This window comes from Scleropages formosus, chromosome 14 (genome assembly GCF_900964775.1).
Source record: "Scleropages formosus chromosome 14, fSclFor1.1, whole genome shotgun sequence".
Lineage (NCBI taxonomy): Eukaryota > Metazoa > Chordata > Actinopteri > Osteoglossiformes > Osteoglossidae > Scleropages > Scleropages formosus.
Window position 1 is genome coordinate 9,401,404 of NC_041819.1, and position 19,853 is coordinate 9,421,256.

General features: G+C 38.3%; 1 protein-coding gene across 1 annotated transcript; it reads left to right on the plus strand.

Moving 5' to 3' along the window:
• The first annotated feature begins 12,295 nt into the window (after positions 1 to 12,295).
• On the plus strand, positions 12,296 to 18,417 carry LOC108920473 (cyclic nucleotide-gated channel cone photoreceptor subunit alpha-like). Its single transcript, XM_018729233.1, has 7 exons — positions 12,296 to 12,404; positions 12,896 to 13,018; positions 13,290 to 13,349; positions 14,950 to 15,102; positions 16,408 to 16,509; positions 16,622 to 16,728; positions 17,027 to 18,417. Exons 1-7 carry the CDS (start codon positions 12,313 to 12,315, stop codon positions 18,415 to 18,417), a joined length of 2,028 nt encoding a protein of 675 aa, XP_018584749.1. The 5' UTR covers positions 12,296 to 12,312.
• The last annotated feature ends 1,436 nt before the right edge of the window (positions 18,418 to 19,853 follow it).

A 19,853-nucleotide genomic window follows, 5' to 3' on the forward strand; every position in this document is an offset into this window, starting at 1 on the left:
TTGCCGTAGATATGCGGAGTGGATCACAAGAATTTGGAGCAGGTCAGAATCACGTCTTCTCATTGGAATGTGTTGGCACACCCCTTTAACTTTTACTGCGCTGTTGCCATCTCAGGATCTCCTATACTTTCGAAATTCAACTGGCGAACTGAGAGAGGAGATGCCGGAATTTATCAGCCGCTGCCTGCCACTAACATTCACAGGAGTGTTTGAAATGATCAACATGGTAAACCTTCAGTAAACCTCTACATGAGTTGACTAATTTAAATTTAATTATAGATGTATGGGGGCGCGGTGGCGCAGTGGGTTGGACCGGGTCCTGCTCTTGGGTGGGTCTGGGGTTTGAGTCCCGCTTGGAGTGCCTTGTGACGGACTGGCGTCCCGTCCTGGGTGTGTCCCCTCCCCCTCTGGCCTTACGCCTTGTGTTGCTGGGTAGGCTCCGGTTCCCCGTGACCCCCTCTGGGACAAGCGGTTCTGAAAGTGTGTGTATGAAAGAGGGATGGGGATGTGTACTTCCAATAATCAAGCAAACATTAATGTGTCCCCAATATTTGGGTCCAACTCCACTGAATACTTTTGCTTATATTTTTGACGTCGTCCGATACTTGACATTGTTGCTACACATTTAATATTTCTTTCCCCTTTTTTGATGAAAACTGTTATTGACGTCAGACTCTGTAAAAAGAATAATGATATTGTATGATTACCTTAATTTTCACATTCACAATCAGGTTATTCAAGGTTGGCTAAGAAGATTGTCTGCCTTGTCCTATTATGCTAGTTTATTGGTGGTGGTTACTCTGTTTTGCACTATACTACATGCTGTTGTTTTACCAACATTAACAGTAAACATGAATGTAACCATCCTTTCTACACTCTGTTGCTTCTTCTTTGCGATCACCTGGCCATCAGCTCACAAATCACCTATCAAGCCCAGGATCCAAGTCCAGTCTGCTCCAGTTTAACTCGGTGTTCTACATGCAATACCACTAGTGGTTCCCCGTTGGCTCTGAGTGGTTCTCCTGCATCCAGAAACTGGACCACTGGTAAAACTGCCAATGCCCAGTCATGAGTATCCAGAACCAAGAGACAAATGGTCATGCTCTGCATATGAACTGCACAAACAACTTTTTGATTTGACAGTTGTTGCCTTTTGATCGCTGTTATTGTGTTCAAAAAGCTAGATATCTGGTGCCCATCCAAGTGAAACAACTTATTGAAAATAAGACAGCTGCCTCCCTGTCTGAAACTGAAATGCTAATACATTTGACCAAACAAAACTGTAGCAGTTTTAATTCAGAGAAGAGCTTCATACATGTCTTCAGTAGCAGGCCTAGAGCGGCACAGTAATGTCATGCCAGCACATCTGAATGACTTGCAGGTCGAGACGGACCTGTTGGAAACATGGCTACAGGGCAGGTGTACAGTACATGTCAGTTATTAACGCACTACATGCCAAACCGGTCCGACAGCTCAAACAAAGCTATTTATATTTCGTTGCAGCATGACATTCTTTTCATAGGTGGCCAAAACCGAGCTCCCTTCTCCAGTATGAAACAATATAGGGTCTTCCTTTATCAGCGGGAATCAGTTTTTTTGTCTTTTCTCTTCTGTCAGTCAAAATACTTGGAATTCACTCAGAACTGAAACCCACTACATTTCAGTTCTTTACCGCAGACCAGATGTAATTTCATCATGTTTTTTAAACGTACCTAAAAGAAAAATAGCTGTTCAAAGAGAGAAGATTCTATGGAAAATTATTCTTTATGTTTTATGCAAGTTAATTCAGTCACTGAAACCAAAACAGTTATAAATGTTGAAACAGAAATTTTATTCATTTGAAATACTTTACCATTTATCACTCTGACTCATCTCGTACCCAGTGGTCATTGCTAGCGCTTCTTAGGTACACTGCTTTCTCAATAAGTATAGTTCGTAGGCATGTTTTTGGTGCTATCTGAGCAAATCAAGTCTCTTTTCAGATTTACCTGCATATTTCTGAGTAAAACAAAAATACTATTATGAACTGACTAACGTCCCTATAATTAAATTATTTAAAAGCTTGATGACACATACAGTGTCACAGTACAGCCAACAATGTAATATCAGTGCAGAAGAGTTTTTGTTCTTCTCCTTTACTGGCACATTGTTGCATTTATTTCTAAATGAATTCTGTTTCTACGTTTATTTATTTTTTCATTCTGTGATAAAGATGGTATGCAGTGTAGTTTTATATGTCACCTCATGAGGGCAGTGCATAACATTTAGAAATTTGGAAATATATTGTTTAATCTTTATTACATTGCTCTTATTGTCATACCTATCATTTTGGTACTTTGGGAAGAAGAGAATAGTGTACTTTTCTCACTGAACAGACAATCATTGTAATGTAACAAAATTTATTGAGGAATATTGAAAGTTTTCTGGCCACCATGTCATAAGTTGAAATGTAATACCACAATGTAATGTGGTACACTTGCCTGAAAGTGTAAAAATGACAGCACTGGGCAGGACTGATATGCTATAATTAGCAGACAGTTTTTCCTTGCTGTGATTCAGCATATGTTTGTACAAAGCTCTCTTTTATTTACAAATTTGCTAAAACAGTACATTTCATTGATAAATTTGACTGGGTGAGGAATATCTAATCATGTGCACCCATATTTAATTTGCTGCCATTTTACACTAATAAGAAAGAAAGAAAGAATACACATCAGAATCAGTTAGCAGACATAACTAAGCTACTGCTGAGTAAAATGTATGTGTGCCATTTTTATGTGCTTATTTTACTGGTAGCATGTGAGTTTCATTTTGCCAGTTTTTAAACAGAACCCAGCTGTTATACTTTTTTAGCAGTTTACTTGCTCTCAGTTAATATTTTGGGCTGGAGTCTTTGGACAGGATGTTCTCAGAAGGCCGATATTTTATTTTATAATAAACACACAGAAGATGAAGGCACTTGCATATTGCTTTCCTGATAATGAACATACTCAAGTGTGCTCACCGTGGACTGAAGTGTGGGTCCGTATGCACTGCATTGACAACAAAAAGGCTGCCATAGCAACTGCTCTTTGAGCTGTGCAAGGATGAGCTTTCTCTGAGAGGACAAGTGACAGGCACCAATGGAGTCAGACAGAGGAATCTCTATGTGTATGTCCTGGTTTAATCACTGCACAGTGACTATGATAAAAAAAACTACAGCGAAGGGTGGCTGGTACTCCAAAATCCCATGTGACTTTGAACAAAGCCAGTAGTATGAGGTTTAAATTATCCCAGGGACTGAGAAATGCGTTTCTTAAGAAATTGCAATGTTTATGTTAATTTGCAGGGTTAATGCTGGTTCCCAAATGGGGTTAGCCGGTGCACAAGAACAGGCAGGACAGGAATGTCTACTGAAAGATAATGAACAGACTCCCACAGAGATGCTCCTCAAAGTCTCCCACGCACACATACTCGGAAAGACATGTAATTTCAAATGCAATTGAACTGCATTTTGAAAACAGAACCCTGATACTGAAATTGAGCTAAGAGTAATTGTTTAATACAGCTCAACTGACAGCTCAGATATACAGTAACACACACCAGTGTGGTTACTAAACAGTAGCAGTCAGTGAAAGAAAAAAAAAACAACCCATTTCTGCTCTTTTAAGAGATTAAATAAAATCATGACAAATTCTGTATTTATACTCCTTTTGTAGCTGCAATCTGGTAATATAATAATGTCAGCTGTTGATATTTAATTCAGCACACCGTATGTTTAATTTTATTAGGTGACTTTTCCAGAGAAGGGTGTAATATTCTTCTCTACCTATTTTGGGCAGCAGCAGCAATACGAAATGGTGTTGGACGACTACTTTCATTGACAACAGCGAGAGCCTCAACTGACATCGAGATCAAAACAAAATGGTAGAAAACTACACAAGCAGACAAAAATGAATTTACACGCCCACTGAAAAACTCTCAGCTGAGCACTCAGTGTTGAGTACTGAGGAAGAGTCCACTATGATTCCTAGTTCCACTGATGTCTATCACATGGATACATTAAAGCCTTTTATAAATCTGAATTGGCCATCCAGGAGAAACAAATCTGAAAATCCAGAGGCAAGTTTACAGCTGAAAGATGTAATGTGCAAATTATGAACAAAGGGAAGTTAGCATAGTCAAAAATGAAATCAGCAGTGGGAGTTGCATTTGTGGCATTTGTGATTGAAAATGGACTGGCATCAGACACTTTCAGTCAGAAGAAAATACATCTACATTCACATTTATTTATATCATTCAACAGTGGCCTTTCTCCAAAGGGTCATATAACTCCAATTAAATAAAAGTGCATTTTAAAACGGGTGACGTAGTCTGGGCTCTAGACGTGGATCAAAGCCCAGGTAGTCCATTACGTGAGAAATTGTAGTCTAGAAAAAACCAAAACACAAAAATGAAATCATTTATTGAAATAATAAGCTTTTATAAAATGGAAACTCTGACAGAAGCAATAAGTATATGGAGAACAGAATGTAAAATTGGCAGTGATATGTCTGAATTGGCCCTCACACATTTGGCAACAGAAACACTTCCCTTAAATAATCCAGGCACTGTTTATACACCCATACATCACCTGATGGAGCACATTGAAACCAGGGTCTCTGAATTAATCTAGAAAGGAATAGCAGTGTCTTCCAAAGAGAGGAAACACCCAACTGGAAAATGCTCCTGACACTTTCAAGGAGTGTGTGAAGACCTGCACTGAGACACTGACCTTCGCTGCCAAAGATCTTGAAAGAGAAATCAGAAAGGTCATCAACAATAAAAGCAAAAAGATTACTGTAGGTGAAAAAGCAGAAGAAACATAAATGGATGTGAGACCACACAGTAGAAAATATCAAGCAGAGAAAAGGAACCAAAATCCAGAAGGAAACAAATCTTATGAGGAAAATGAACTTAGAATTTGGACAATTAAAAAAGCTCTAATTTGCTGAAGGATGTAGATGGACAGTTAATAATTGAAACAGTAAACGGAAAGAATATAATCAAGATTTGTAAAGGTGAGATAGCAACACTCAAGTTTTACCGGCAATACACAAGAAACTCTTGATAATGAAGAAGGAAATAAAGTCAGTACCAAAACAAACTGGATTGTCTTAGTTTTTTCTGCAACAGTTCTCTATTTCAATAGTTTAGAGGAAGAAGGAAGACAATGACTGGCAACCGGATAGACAGACTTTGTTGCAATGCCTGTAGGTAACCCTTTAAAGTCACAGCTGTTCTCAAAGGGGTGGAGGTGGTGATGGTGATGGTGATGGTTAGAGCTGCTGCCTTGGGCTCAGAAAGTTGCAGGTTTGATTCAAACCTCTGGCTCGAGTACCCTTGAGCAAAGTACTTAAACTAAATTGCTCCAGTAATGTTACCCAGCTGTATGAATCGGTAAATAATTGTAAGCTTGTGATTGTTGTTAATGCTTTGGAGAAAAATGTCAACTAAAGGATGGAATACTTTGGAGACACTGCATTTATTAGATCACTAAGAGCTGACACTGACACAATGGCACTTAAAAACAAAGCAGCAGATTTTGGCAAAGTTCATGTCAGAGTAACCCTAATATACATCTGCTGGGGAGCTGGTAGTATAGTGGTTAGAGCTTCTGTCTTTACACCCAAAAAGTTGCAGGTTTGAATCCCACCTTCATCTGTAGTACCCTTGAGCAAGGTACTTACCCCAAATTGTGCCAGTGAATTTACCCAGCTGTATAAATAGGTAAATAATTGTATGTTACTTTGGAGAAAAGTGTCAGCGGAATAAATGAACAGATAATGATGGCATGGTCCATGATGGGGAAGTATCAGAAACATACAAATGGACACCAAGCATATTTCTACGGAGATGAGATGAAGATTAGATGAGATGAAGTTAACTACTAGAAAATGTTATGTCTGAAGGGTGAATATTACCAGCATAGTCTTTACTGCTGCAGCTTCTGTAGCTTGTTACCTAAGAGTACTTGCAATAAAAAATGTCTTCAGTTTGATATTAACTCACACCTCTCAAAAGCAATAAAGGGCTAAAAGGACCAGAGTCACTATTGCAATGCTGGTTGCGAAGTTTCAGACTGTCAGCCAGTACAAGCTATTGTTTGTTTGGTCTCCTTACACTGCTCTGTGTCAGCCGGTGGATAATTGCCTTTCCAGGAATTAAAGAGACCTTGTGTCCAGAGTAACAGAGCTGGCACGGCTCTTAGCCTGGCTATGCCGACTCAGGGCACGTGGTCAGTATCTCTCAGCCCAAGGCAGCCCTGATACCGTGGATCCTCTAAATGGCTTTCCTTCTTTTGCTGATATGATCCATTCAAGTCCTAATTCCTATGTAAGATAGAGTGTGGTGGCCAACAAGTAGCGACATGGAGGCACATGTTGCCTGCTGGGTGCATCTAGCTGAAACAATATTGTCAAAGATAAACGCCCCACCTGGTGTCATAAGGAAACATGAAATAGGAATGTTGCCACACAGGGTTTAACAACCCTCTTCAATGATTTAGCATCATTTGTATATCATAATTTTATCAGCAGCATTTTAACAATGACAGCTTTTTGAACCATGGTTGTATTTCATTTTTGTGGCATTTGATTTTTCTAGATTTTCACGAGATTAATCTTGTTGAGGGGGTGCGGTGGCGCAGTGGGTTGGACCAGGTCCTGCTCTCTGGTGGGTTTGGGGTTTGAGTCCTGCTTGGGGTGCCTCGCGACGGACTGGCGTCCCGTCCTGGGTGTGTCCCCTCCCCCTTCGGCCTTGCGCCCTGTGTTGCCGGGTTAGGCTCCGGTTCCCCGTGACCCCGTATGGGACAAGCGGTTCTGAAAATGTGTGTGTGTGTAATCTTGTTGATGTGGGAACGGGCCTTGAGAGTGAGTTAGATTAGCATGTAGTGCTATGTTTATGTCGTTACATTGCACAGTCCATTTAACAATACATCAAACACACCCTGAACCCTTAACACGTGCTAAAAAATTACACATTCACACCACTACATTTCACAAACACCAGTAAATCATAACAGAGTGTTTTTTGTCCTATAAACATCTGTTATACCTTTTCTTTTGACACGGGCTTGTTTCAGAAGAGTTGCATAGATGTACGCTAATAGTCCTTGGGTTTAAGAAACCGCAATAATATGGCAGCTGTTCCTTGGTTCTGTTGTCCAAATGGTTTAACGGGTCCCAGAGGTGAAGTTCTGAAATCAGATACATGGAAATGTTATGCAGAGGAAACATCACACTTTAGTTGGACATACATGGTAGAGTTTAATTACTGCAAAGGTAGAGGTATGTTTGGGAAATATTTTGGATATTTTGCTGGGTAACCAGGACTGCCCCATGGTCCACCATGCATGTAGCATCCAAATGAAATCAAGAGATCAAGTACAATCCCATTGTCTCTGCTTAGACCACAGACAAGAATAGCAGTGCTGTTTAGGCTGAAGAACATGAGATATTTAACACCAAAACACAACATAACGTCTGCAACCGCTTGTCCCGAGCAGGGTCACGGTGAGTTGGAGCCTAACCCGGCAACACACAGCGCAGGGGACACACCCAGAACAGGATGCCAGTCTATTGCAATGCAAACCTGCTGCGCCACTGCAACCCCCAACACCAAAACAGTACTGTATAAACAAAGAAGCGGAACCATGATACTTAGTTTTGTTTAGATTTTCAAACAAAATACACTGATGTCATATAGTATTTGGTATTTATTCAGACTGATTCAACAAACCAACATGTTACAATAATTTCAGTTCCAGTAGGAGGTTGCTTGAACCTACCAATAATGGAAATTGTGAGTTCATATTGTGCATACAATTACACAACAAAACTAGTAATGTAAAATCTGAGTGGAATAAAAGCAAAACCATACTCAGGAATTTGGTGCGCAAATAAAAAATATATGGGTACAGTGTTTTCTATGAAGCCCTGCAAAATGATATTGCATATATTATTTTGTTATTAAGTTATTAATACACCTTGTGCAGAATTCATAGTATGTGTCGATTATTTTTATCTGCAGTGAACACTGAAATTTGATTCCTTTACTGAAGTGTTTGATTCATTGTAAGTGTGTCATTATCTTTTTGGACTGTCCATTACTAATCCTTTGGTAATTTGTGGTTGAGAAGTAATCACAAAACATTGATACACAATGTAAAATTAAGATGACTGTTTTGAATCAGTCTTGCATTACTGGTTTTGGTTCATTTGCATTACTCACGAAACTCTATGCATTGCCTTTCACTTTAATATACCAGGAATAATAATTTGTAGGCCTAAATCAGGCCTAAAAAAACCATGGGAACCCATTCTGGCAATGTATCATCCTGCTAATACACCCAGAGTTTTCCAGGGACCCATCAGGAAGATGTGCAGCGGGTATATGTGGTTAGCTCAGATAAGGGGATGAGGTTTAATCTGAGATTAGTGGTGCTGCCCTGTAAATTGCTTTAAGGATTTCCTTAGGATGGCGATCATTGCTGTAATAATGCTGGAAGAGGTAAAACTCTTTGGAGCAGATGAGCTGCAGACCAGGTAATTATTTGCTACATATAATAGTTTCTTAGGGGGTGTGGTGGTGCAGTGGGCTTGGCCAGGTCTATCTCTCTGGTGGGTTTGGGGTTCAAGTCCTGCTTGGGGTGCCTTGCAACAGACTGGCAACCCATCCTAGGTGTGTGCCTGCCACTCTGTGTTGGCAGGTTAGGCTCCAGTTCACCACAACCCTGCTCTGGACAAGCAGTTTCAGATAGTGTGTGTGTGTATTATTGACCTTTATATATTTTAGCAGACACTTTTCTCCAAAGTAACTTCCAATCAACTCCATGTAGTGTAATCAGCCCACACACCTTATTCACCAAGGTGACTTACACTGCTAGATACACTACTTACACTGGGTCACTCATCCATACATCAGTGAAACGCACTCTCTCTGTCACTCACACACTATGGGGGAACCGGAACAGCATGTTTTCAAACTGTGGGAGGAAACTGGAGCACCCAGAGTAAACCCAGACAGCCACGGGGAGAACATGCAGATTGAGCAGGGATCGAACCCACACCCTCTTGCACCACCCAGGTGCTGTGAGACAGCAGCACTACTCACTGTGCTGCTGTGCCACTGTGCTGCCTACATGGTGGTGCCATTTATCTGACACCATTGTTCAAAACAACCTAGAATGATAGCTTTCACCCATTTACAGAGAAGGCTGTAGTTATTGGAGCAGTTTTGGGTAAATAGTTTGATCTGATACAGCAGGTACCATAGCAGTTTAAGCCACTACCTTGCACTCAAAGGACCCTGGTTTGAATCCCACCTGTGCTGTAGTACCAAGCCTTGAAGGCATTCACCCTCAATTGCTTCAGTCAAAATTATACAGGTGGATAAATGGTAAATCATTTTAAGTCTCTTTTAAGAAAATTTTCAGCCATATAATGACATATACATGATGAGGGTAATTAAACAGATTTGAACCAAATACCTTCAGTTTGCAAGACAACAGCCTTAACTACTAGACTTCCTACTGCCCTGCAACAATGAACTGTTATATAATGACCATTAAAAATATGTCTGACCCATAACTAAGTATTGCCTTTTTTAAGAATTAGCCAGGTAACCATTCAATAAATGAAGTAATACCACTCACTCACTCACGCACTCACTCACTCACTCACTCAAGTCAATTAATCAGACAGCTTTATTAACATCGCACGTTTTAGTAAGTATGATTTTTTTGATAATAATTATGTTTAGAAAATAATACCTGCTGGTAATTTCTGTAACTCTTTTGTTTTTAACTGCTCTGTTGGATATATATTTATGATGCTAAAGCCTGGCATTACTGTTTTTACAGGTGTACTGTACATTGGTAATAAATAATGAATATAAAATGAAGTTTCTGTCTCGCCAGATGTACACTAGTCTAGACTAGAGAGCTTTTCAATAGACTTCCGGTTTTGCCGCTAATTAATATTAAGAAGCGGAATATGACGCGCGCGCAGAAGAAGGCGCGTCTTGCTGGTACCTGGCGGCTGACACGCGGTATGAGCGCGAGCTGCTCGTCGTCCTTCACGTCTTGACTACTAGTAAGAATTGGTTTTTGCTGTAGTTCGAGTTGGTAGGGCAAACAACTGGAATAATGTTTCACGGAAAGAAGGACACGTGGTGCGGAAAAACACAGGAGTAGTTTTTTTCCTTCAAAAGTTAAATTATTTACAGTTTTGGAGGGAACAATAATGAATATAACTGCCGCGTGAGTGACGACGAACGACGCGGTTCCTGCAAACTCAGGGAAGAGACTCAGGTACTCATGAGATAATGATTAATTAAAAATACAACAAGTTGAGCTTGTTGATTTTGTCGTGTAGAGCTAGTTCTTGTGAAATTCTTCAGAAAGTTATTCCTAAATGAATGAATAAAGCACACATGATGATCATGCCGTTGACAAACGGGAGAATTTAACTTTCTTAAATTGTCGTCGTCGGTCGTCTCTCTAAAAATACTTGAAGGGAAACTATCAGTCATTTCGCTTTATTTTGTGATTTTTGCGTTCTTGCGGGTGGTTTCAGTGCTCGTTTGAGTAGTTCTGTCAGTGCTGAGGCCGCTCTAATTTAGTGAGTTGAGCAGCACCCATGCATGGAGCGCGTGCCCACCTCCTGGCTGAAGTCAGACGGCCTGAGTGCTGTACTCCCGCCATTCATTCCTCAGCTCCACACACAGTGTACGAGTCTGAGCATCATTTTTTGTTGCCAGTATAATCTCATTACAGTTATGTCAGACCGCAATATTCAAAGCATTACAACAGCAAAAGTTAACATGAAAATTAATGGTGAAATCTGAAGAAAATAGTCATCCGTACACGATTTTTACTGCATGATTGTCTAGTGATGCGGAACACTCAACAGAGTTTATGTTTACCAAGCAGCATGATGGAAGTTAACCCAGACTTCCAAATCTTTCCATTTTCAATAACCACTTCTCCTGATCAGGGATGTGGTGGTTCTGATCTTGGAATCACTGGGTGCAAGACTGAGACCGGTACACACTCTGGATGGGACACCAACCCATACTTAAAGTCAAGAAATACAGCAATACATTTACACCACTTCTGTAACTTATCAGTTAAGACTTTTGCAATGTATTTTTGTTTCTTCCAACATTAAAAAGATTGTAGTGTTAAAAATGATTCACCCTTCCATGGTAATCTCGTTAAATCAGTTTATATTTTATGAAGGTAAATCAGAAAGTATCCAGAGTATTAATCTACCAAACAGTATATTGGTCTGATCAAACACAAATTATTGTGGATACTTTTTGACTTACTGTTGTATATATTTGTTTGCTGTCTAGATTGATTCTTATTGAAAACTTTATTGAAATACCTCTGAAACTGGAGAGTGTGTGATTATTAGTTTGCTGTGTTGCCATTGTGTAACTGTCTGATCTGTCGTTGTTGCCCCACATCAGCTTTATACAAAATAGATGAAAAAAGTGCATTTCTCACCTGCATAAAATCAAAAACACATAATTACGGTTACATGGTGTTGCAGTTCATTTATAAAATGACTGACTGGGAAATATTCAGCATTCATACTCTCTAACTGGGATACCACAGAATACCATACATTTTCCTTATTGAGGTAATTCATTGCTCATGGTGATGTGCTAATGTCATTTGTAGGAAAATAAGATGCAATAACTAAATACAAATTCCAACAGAACAACAACATGAATCAGTTAACACTGTAGCAGTGATTCAACCCTGCAATGTTTGAGTGAGCCTGTGTACTGATGTGTCTTTCTTATGGCTGCAGGTGTGCAGACTGATTCATAGGCTATAGGATTGTGAGATAGGATGGTGGACAGGTGCAGCAAGCAGCATTCATCTGTTCACAGCCTGCAGAATGAGCCCAAGTGCCCTGAAAGTTGCAGCAGTAGGTCAGAAAGATACTCTCTTAATAGGTAATATGTTTCAACTCAAGACTCATATTCACATTAGATTCTCTTGAACCATGTATATATTTATGAGTTCTTTGTCTACATATGAACTTGGATTTTTCAAGTTTACAGCAGTGAACTTTTAGGTGATACAAGGTGAAATATTCCAGTAACATTACAGAAAAAAAGTAAACTACTATCACTGTACTGTCACTGTACCTTGTGTGTTGTTTTGTATCATGATTTATATTTCTGTGCTATAAAAAACTGGTTTATCCCACTTTCAGTAATTTCCATCTCTCTGTGTTATGGTTCAGTAATTCCAGGTTGGACTTGTCCTGTAAAGAAATGTCTTATGAGATCCACACTGCTGGTTCTGTCGCCTCTTGTGAAACAAGCTTTGAAGGGAACGTCTGTGCAGGAGCTGGACCTATGGCAATGTAAGTTGTAGCTCAGGCCAGATAACCTTCCTCATAAATACTGTAGTTCTGTGACAAATCTTTATGTAACACATATTTTCATGCCAAATGTTTATTTTTTGGAAAACAAACTGTATTTCACAATTTTGACAAAAATTCCCAGGTTAACTATATCCACAAGTTTTTATATTTTCTTGTGAAGTGACTCAGTATACAAGGTTGAACTAGTGATTTTGTGCCTGAATGTTTTTTCCCCCAAACCACTTGGTACAACATGACCACCTCTTGAGCCTCAGGATAAGAAGACTCACCCCTTCTCTTTTTTGCTTGAAAGACCTCTCTGAAATGTTTAACCATGTACAGTTAGAGCTAGCTTGTAACTGCTCTGACCAAGACATCTTGCTCTGATTTAAAGGGCATTGTGCTATGTGCAGGATTGTGTAAATACCGCTAATTTCATACTCCAGGCTCTCTCAGTTTATGCTCATGTTGAGGAATTGGGCCTCTCACAGGTTTTGCAGTGACCTGGCGAGACCTAGCTCAGTCCCTGAACGTATGTGGGGCCTGAAATTCACTGAAGTGTCTAGTGGAGAGAACCATATTAGGTCTGCCTGGGACAACCATAGAAGGAACAAGTGAGTCTTTTCAGTGTTTATATCCACAGGTCTAATGGTCAGATAAATTAATGTAAATAAGTCTGACTCTTTTTTCTGCTATTTGGCTGTTGTACTATGGACTAACTCAAAAATTAAGAAATATATGTATGCATTTGGATCATGTCTGGAATATACAAAAACGATCAGTCTCATTTTTTTTAATTTACAAAGGGTTTTTTAAAAGTAAGATGTGGTATTTTGGTGTTACACTAACATTACTAAATTACAAGTTTGCTTACTTTTTTGCAAGTCATGTGCACCACTGGCCACTGGCTTCATTTAATATGAACAACTGCAACAACACAGATGAGTAAGTACAACCATGCTAGATTTAGTAAAACCTTAAATACCTAATTTCTTTTTTTCTTTCATTAATTTACTGCTGATATTTGTAATGGGCTGTTGATGGTCATAGAAAATAAATAAGGTTTGTGTTCTTTCTGGCTCTGGTCAGAAATTATTTCAAAACCTGACAAATACAATAGAATCTTGTAACAAACTTACTACAAAATTCTGACTTTCAGTTACATGTATAAAAAAAAAACAAAAAATAATCCTAGATAATCTCTTTCGGAAATATGCATTATATCAGTACTTACTGAGTTTTACATAGGTCTGCAGTAATTCACAGATTTCTTAATTTTGCTAAGGATTCATTGAATTATATTCTTTTAACCTCCTTTTTCTGAGGTAACCATTGTAATGCTTGGGCATTCAGTGATTGGTGACTCAGAGCTGTCTGACAGCTCTGGTCCTTGGGGGAAAATGTAAACCTGTTCTCTTTGGTGACAGTATTCAAATCTCAGCAGTAGTCATATTTGACTTGTTCTCCCCTAGCTTTTATTCTTTGTCTTTATTTTTTGATGCTACACATGGAAGTCTTAAAATGAAAGTTTTGTTACTATGTCCATGTAAAACATTCATTCATTACAATGATTTACCCATTTATACAGGAGTGTCATCTTTACTGGAACAATTTAGGGCAAGTATCTAGCTGACTGGGTAGTATAGCAAGAGGTGTTATTAGAACCAGAGTTCTTTAAGTGCAAAGCAGCAGCTCTAACCACTACTGTACCTACTGCCTTTTTTGTTAAACATGTCAATGGAAAATGGAGTATAACAGAAAAAATGTACTTTTTTGTGAATTACTGTATTAATTACCTGATAAAATTTGTTCAGTTTTTTAATCTATTTTACGGTGTCAGTGATTGTGTTTTTCATTACCTGTTGCATCCAAAACTGAATGCTGTTATTTGATTATATGTTGGAGAGATGTAAGTTAAATACACGATACTGCTGAAAAAGCTTAAAAGGTTTATATAGAACATACAGAACAATGTGTTCCAGAAAAGAATACTTTTCACTTAGTGAATCCAGAATATAATGTATAGATTTAAAAATGGCAGTTATAACTGGAATTTTAATCCATTCCGATAGAGGTAATCTCCTTATGACATCTTTTTCCCTGAAAATCATATTTAGTCTTAGCTTTGTTAGCAGCAATCTATTCATAAGTGTCCTTTAGTTTGCGTATGTTTAGATTTGTATCATTCAGGTGGTGTGGAGTCCTTAAAACATAGAAATCACTACTTTGCAGGGAACAGTGTAAAAAATTAGAGCAAATTTTCACTTGACTTTGTCTTTATGAGCCCTTAATGATTTCATGACAATATCATTAACATATCACAACTCATACTATTACAAGTCATGACACCTGTTATAAGTCAGCTGTCCTAATGTTGTACAAATTGTGACATAATAAAACTGGGCAGGCTGGCCAAAGGATTTGTACCACATAAAAAAAAATGTTTCATATGACAGCATCTTGCCTGTCATGGTACATCAGATGTCAGTGTAGTCATGAAACTATGACAACCTAAAGATGACAAGTAAAGCTGCATTACTTTTAGCAAAAATGAGAAGAAGGAGGAGACAAAGCAGGAAAAGAAAGATGACAAAAAAGGAGACAAGAATGAGAAGAAAGATGATACAAAAGATGAAAAGGAGAAGAAGGAAGAAAAGAAAGATGAAAAAAAAGATGACAAAAAGAAAGAAGAGCCACAGTATGTATTAGTGGTAGTGTTAAGCAGAAACAGTTGGTCTGATAGATTTAGTTTCAACATGGTATACATTTGCAGACTCCTTACATGTAAGAAATGCTCCTTTTATGAACATTTACACTAATGAGCAGATGTAATTTGTAACCTAAAATTTGCATAACAATGTATCAAGTCAGGGGGCGCGGTGGTGCAGTGGCGCAGTGGGTTGGACCGGGTCCTGCTCTCCAGTGGGTCTGGGGTTTGAGTCCTGCTTGGGGTGCCTTGCGACGGACTGGCGTCCCGTCCTGGGTGCGTCTCCTCCCCCTCCGGCCTTACGCCCTGTGTTGCCAGGTAGACTCCGGTTCCCCGCAACCCCGTATGGGACAAGCGGTTCAGAAAATGTGTGTGTGTGTGTGTGTGTATCAAGTCACACTTATGAGAAACACCTTACAACCATAAATTTCACTACACAAGGCAAGCATTCCCCACCTTCCCATGTGTGGTGTGGCTTCTCCTGTTCAACTCCTTGTTTCATAGCCATGGGCCTGCTGAAAGGAAATTCAGGAATCTCATCACTTTTTTTACTATCTGTAATAACAATGAGCTCTTTAACAAAATTTTTTAAGATACATGCAAAAGATGTTTTTAAAAAATAATTTTTATCTATTCATGTATCTATTCAACAGTTGCTAAGTAGATTTTTTTTCAAAGCAACGTGCAACTCAGTATAAAGAAACCTAAAAAGGCAAAGGAAAGACTTACCTCTCAATTTCAAATCTTAAGTGAGAAAATACACAAAATTCTCTCTAATGGAAATAATCCAAATTATTTGTTTATATGAGACTGATTTATTACTTGTGTACTGCAAATAAAGCATATCTTAGCATTCACAAAATAAAAGTGATTACAGTAATTATATTAGGAGTATCTTTAAGTAGTGTTGTACTTGTAGTAGTAGTAATGATTGACTGTGAAATAAGTACTTATTTATTGTAACTGATTATTTATGAAAAACTCAGACATGAGTGATTACAGTGATTATGAGCATTACTAGGTAGTGCAACAGTAATAGTAATAATAACAATAATAATAATAATTTTGTAGATTTTTCCCATTAAATGTAATTTGGAGTTTGTTTATGAAATAACCTTTAGTAGATTCACAAGAAAGAATTGTTTTTGTTCTGTGAGAGAATCCTGTTACTGATTTTTCAGGATTCCTCCACAAAATTGTTCATTTTAAAATATACATTTTTATTTTTGAAGACCAGTTGTAGTACAAACCACCAAAACTATACTGTAGAAGGAATACTTCTGCATTTTTTTTCAGAAAAGAAGCTTGGATTATGGACCCAACGACAGATACGTACTACAGCTGGCTCACAGTAATTGCTGCACCAACAATGTACAACTTAATGATGCTTGTCACCAGGTCTGAAAACTCACACTAATGCATTTGTCTTTGTTCTGGGTTCAGTTAGCTATCACAGATGATTCGCCCCCGGTAAAGGAAAGAACTGATACCTTTTAAATCATTGTTCTAGGGCCTGCTTTAATGAACTCCAGGAGGATTTCATCACATTATGGATGTTTCTGGATTACTGCTCAGATATTACGTACTACATGGACACATTTGTGAAGTCAAGAACAGGTAAAACTTTTACACAGTTACAAGACTCTGGCTTTTTAATGCTTTGCATAATTTGTATGTTTATGCAAATGGTTGGGTACTGATAACGCAATACTTATTTGCTTTGACACTCACTTTAAACAGCATCCATAGAATCAATTATTAGTGTGATTGTCATATATTAAACTCTTTTATGATCACAGTAACTTTCAGAATATTCTATTTTCATACTATAAACATGGTAAAGGGGGGATACAACATAAGGGTTAATACAGTATAGATAAAAGTATCATTTGTAATGTTTTAATTTTTTAAACAGGTTTCCTGGAACAAGGATTACTTGTAAAAGATACGAAAAAATTAAGAGACAACTACAAAAAAACACAACATTTTAAATTTGATATAATTTCAATGATTCCAATAGATATATTAATGTTAAAATTTGGGTATAATTACCCTGAGTTCAGGTTTAACCGTCTTTTCAAAATCTCTCGTCTTTTTGAGTTCTTTGATCGTACAGAAACCAGAACCAACTATCCCAACATTTTTCGAATCAGTAATCTTGTGCTCTACATCCTTGTCATCATCCACTGGAATGCTTGTATCTTCTTTGCTATCTCCAACCACATTGGCTTTGGTACTGACAGTTGGGTGTACCCCAATATTAGTCATCCTGACTATGGCCGTCTCTCCAGGAAGTACATCTACTGCTTGTACTGGTCCACCCTCACTCTCACCACAATTGGAGAAACACCTCCTCCAGTTCAGGATGTTGAATATTTGTTTGTTGTTTGCGACTTCCTTATTGGTGTGTTGATTTTTGCTACCATTGTTGGTAATGTTGGTGCCATGATTTCCAACATGAATGCCTCTCGTGCTGAGTTCCAGTCCAAGATTGACTCCATCAAACAGTACATGCAATTCCGTAAAGTCTCTAAAGACCTTGAGGCTAGGGTTATCAAATGGTTTGACTACCTTTGGACCAACAAGAAGACCTGTGATGAAAAGGAAGTGTTGAAGAACTTGCCTGACAAGTTGAGGGCAGAGATTGCTATTAATGTTCATCTGGACACTCTAAAGAAGGTGCGCATCTTCCAAGACTGTGAAGCTGGCCTGCTCATTGAGCTGGTGCTGAAGCTGCAGCCACAGGTTTTCAGTCCAGGTGATTATATCTGCAAAAAGGGAGATATTGGTAGAGAGATGTACATCATCAAAGAAGGAAAGCTGGCTGTTGTGGCTGATGATGGTGTCACTCAATTTGTAGTACTCAGTGATGGAGCTTACTTTGGTGAAATCAGCATCTTGGGAATCAAGGGAAGTAAGGCTGGAAATAGAAGGACGGCGAATATTAGAAGTGTGGGATACTCTGATCTTTTTGCCCTTTCCAAGGATGACCTTATGGAAGCACTCACTGAATACCCAGAAGCTAAGAAAGTACTGGAAGAGAAAGGGAAGGCCATTCTTAGGAAGGACAATCTCATTGATGAAGCTGTAGCCAACGCAGGAGCTGATCCTAAAGATTTTGAGGAGAAGATAAATCAGTTAGAGAGTAATCTGGATGTCATGCAAACTAAATTTGCCAAACTCGTGGCAGAGTACACAGCAAGCCAATCAAAGATTAAGCAAAGAATTACTAACATGGAATTCAGAGTGAAGACCCTTCGGGTTGATGACCTTTCTGAGGTCGTTGAAGACAAAAAGAACATGTAGTTACAGATGCTACTGTCTATGTTTCTTCCAAAATGGCATGTTAGCAGTCATGAAAATAAAATTCGTAATTACAATTTTCAGTGTATTTTTAACTGTATATGAATAAACCTCTATGAATAAACCTTTATTCACTGTATATATTTATTCATAACATCAGAATAATATTGTTACTATTTTTATTTGTAATATTCTTTCAGCATGGTGCACAGTTATATGCAACAGTATTATAATAAACTGGAAATCCAATTTCCTAGAGCATCACACACAAAGTTTGAAGACACTTTTTTGTGGCAAAAGTAGTATGTACCAGTTTTAATTGAAAGCTCCTAAGCACTCATCATGAACTTGTTTAAATAGCCAAAGTATGAACTGATTATTTTAAAAAAGTATGACAGTTAATCTGATGATTCAGATACATATTGCCTGGTCTAATGGTAACTATGTTTGAATTTATTTTCATATTTCAGTGTAATTGTCAGGCATATTGAGTGAAGGAGAAGTTTAATATTCTTTTTGCGTTATGTATACCCATTTTGGGTACAGTTTTAAAAAGTCAAGGTCGTGGACCCATGTCTCTCTTAGTGTATTTTGAGAGCAGGTAGCATGGTTTGTTGAAACACTTATTTAATGCAGAGATCATACCCCTGGAATTTTCTAGAAACCTGAACTGTAACCTACAGTATGAAAAGCACTTTAATTGCAAACACTAATGTTTGTGCTTATCCGTTAGACATTAGGGGTACACAAGTTCAGGAGACTATTTCAAAAAATCAAAGGATTTTTAGTACAAAATTTAGTACAAAATTTTCTTTTATGTCAGTTATTTACATTTACATTTACTTTTATTCATTTAGCAGACGCTTTTCTCCAAAGCGACGTACATCTCAGGAAAAATCCAAATTTGTGCAGTACATTAGGAGAAAGAGACATAGTTGCAAACGTGATTTTTAAGTTAACCTAGTTTGTTACTTTCCACTTGATGCACCAATGTTCATCGCTCAAGTAGGTGCATAAAATGCAGGACAGATGAATCCTGATAACCTTACTACAATTTTTTTATAAGGTACACAAACATTTACATACAATACAGGAGTAGCGGCTGTGTAAAGGCTTATCTGGGGATGATCATAAAGTTACGGTGCATGAACATTTACACCCTACATGAGCTGGAGAGAGCTTGGGCAAAGTGAGTCTGGAAAAAGTGAATTTTCAGACCCTTCTTGAATGTAGACAGTGTTTCAGCAGTTCTGAGTGAGAGGGGGAGGTCATTCCACCACAACGGAGCCAGAACTGAGAACCTATGTTTTACTTTTTGTACGTGGAGCCATTATTTCCTCTTTCAGTATTCAGCAGCGCTTGCAGAGTGTCCTTGAATCATGTATACTGTGTGATAGCTAGTTCTGTCAAATATGGAAGTATGTTTTTGCATTTTTGTA

Bases quoted from the DNA above. Each gene is read 5' to 3' on its own strand.
- LOC108920473 (XM_018729233.1), top strand. From the start codon at position 12,313: ATGTCTTATGAGATCCACACTGCTGGTTCTGTCGCCTCTTGTGAAACA. The intron at 12,405-12,895 runs GTAAGTTGTAGC...GGCCTCTCACAG, and splicing joins GGAGCTGGACCTATGGCAAT to GTTTTGCAGTGACCTGGCGA. The intron at 15,103-16,407 runs GTATGTATTAGT...ATTTTTTTTCAG, and splicing joins AAAAAGAAAGAAGAGCCACA to AAAAGAAGCTTGGATTATGG.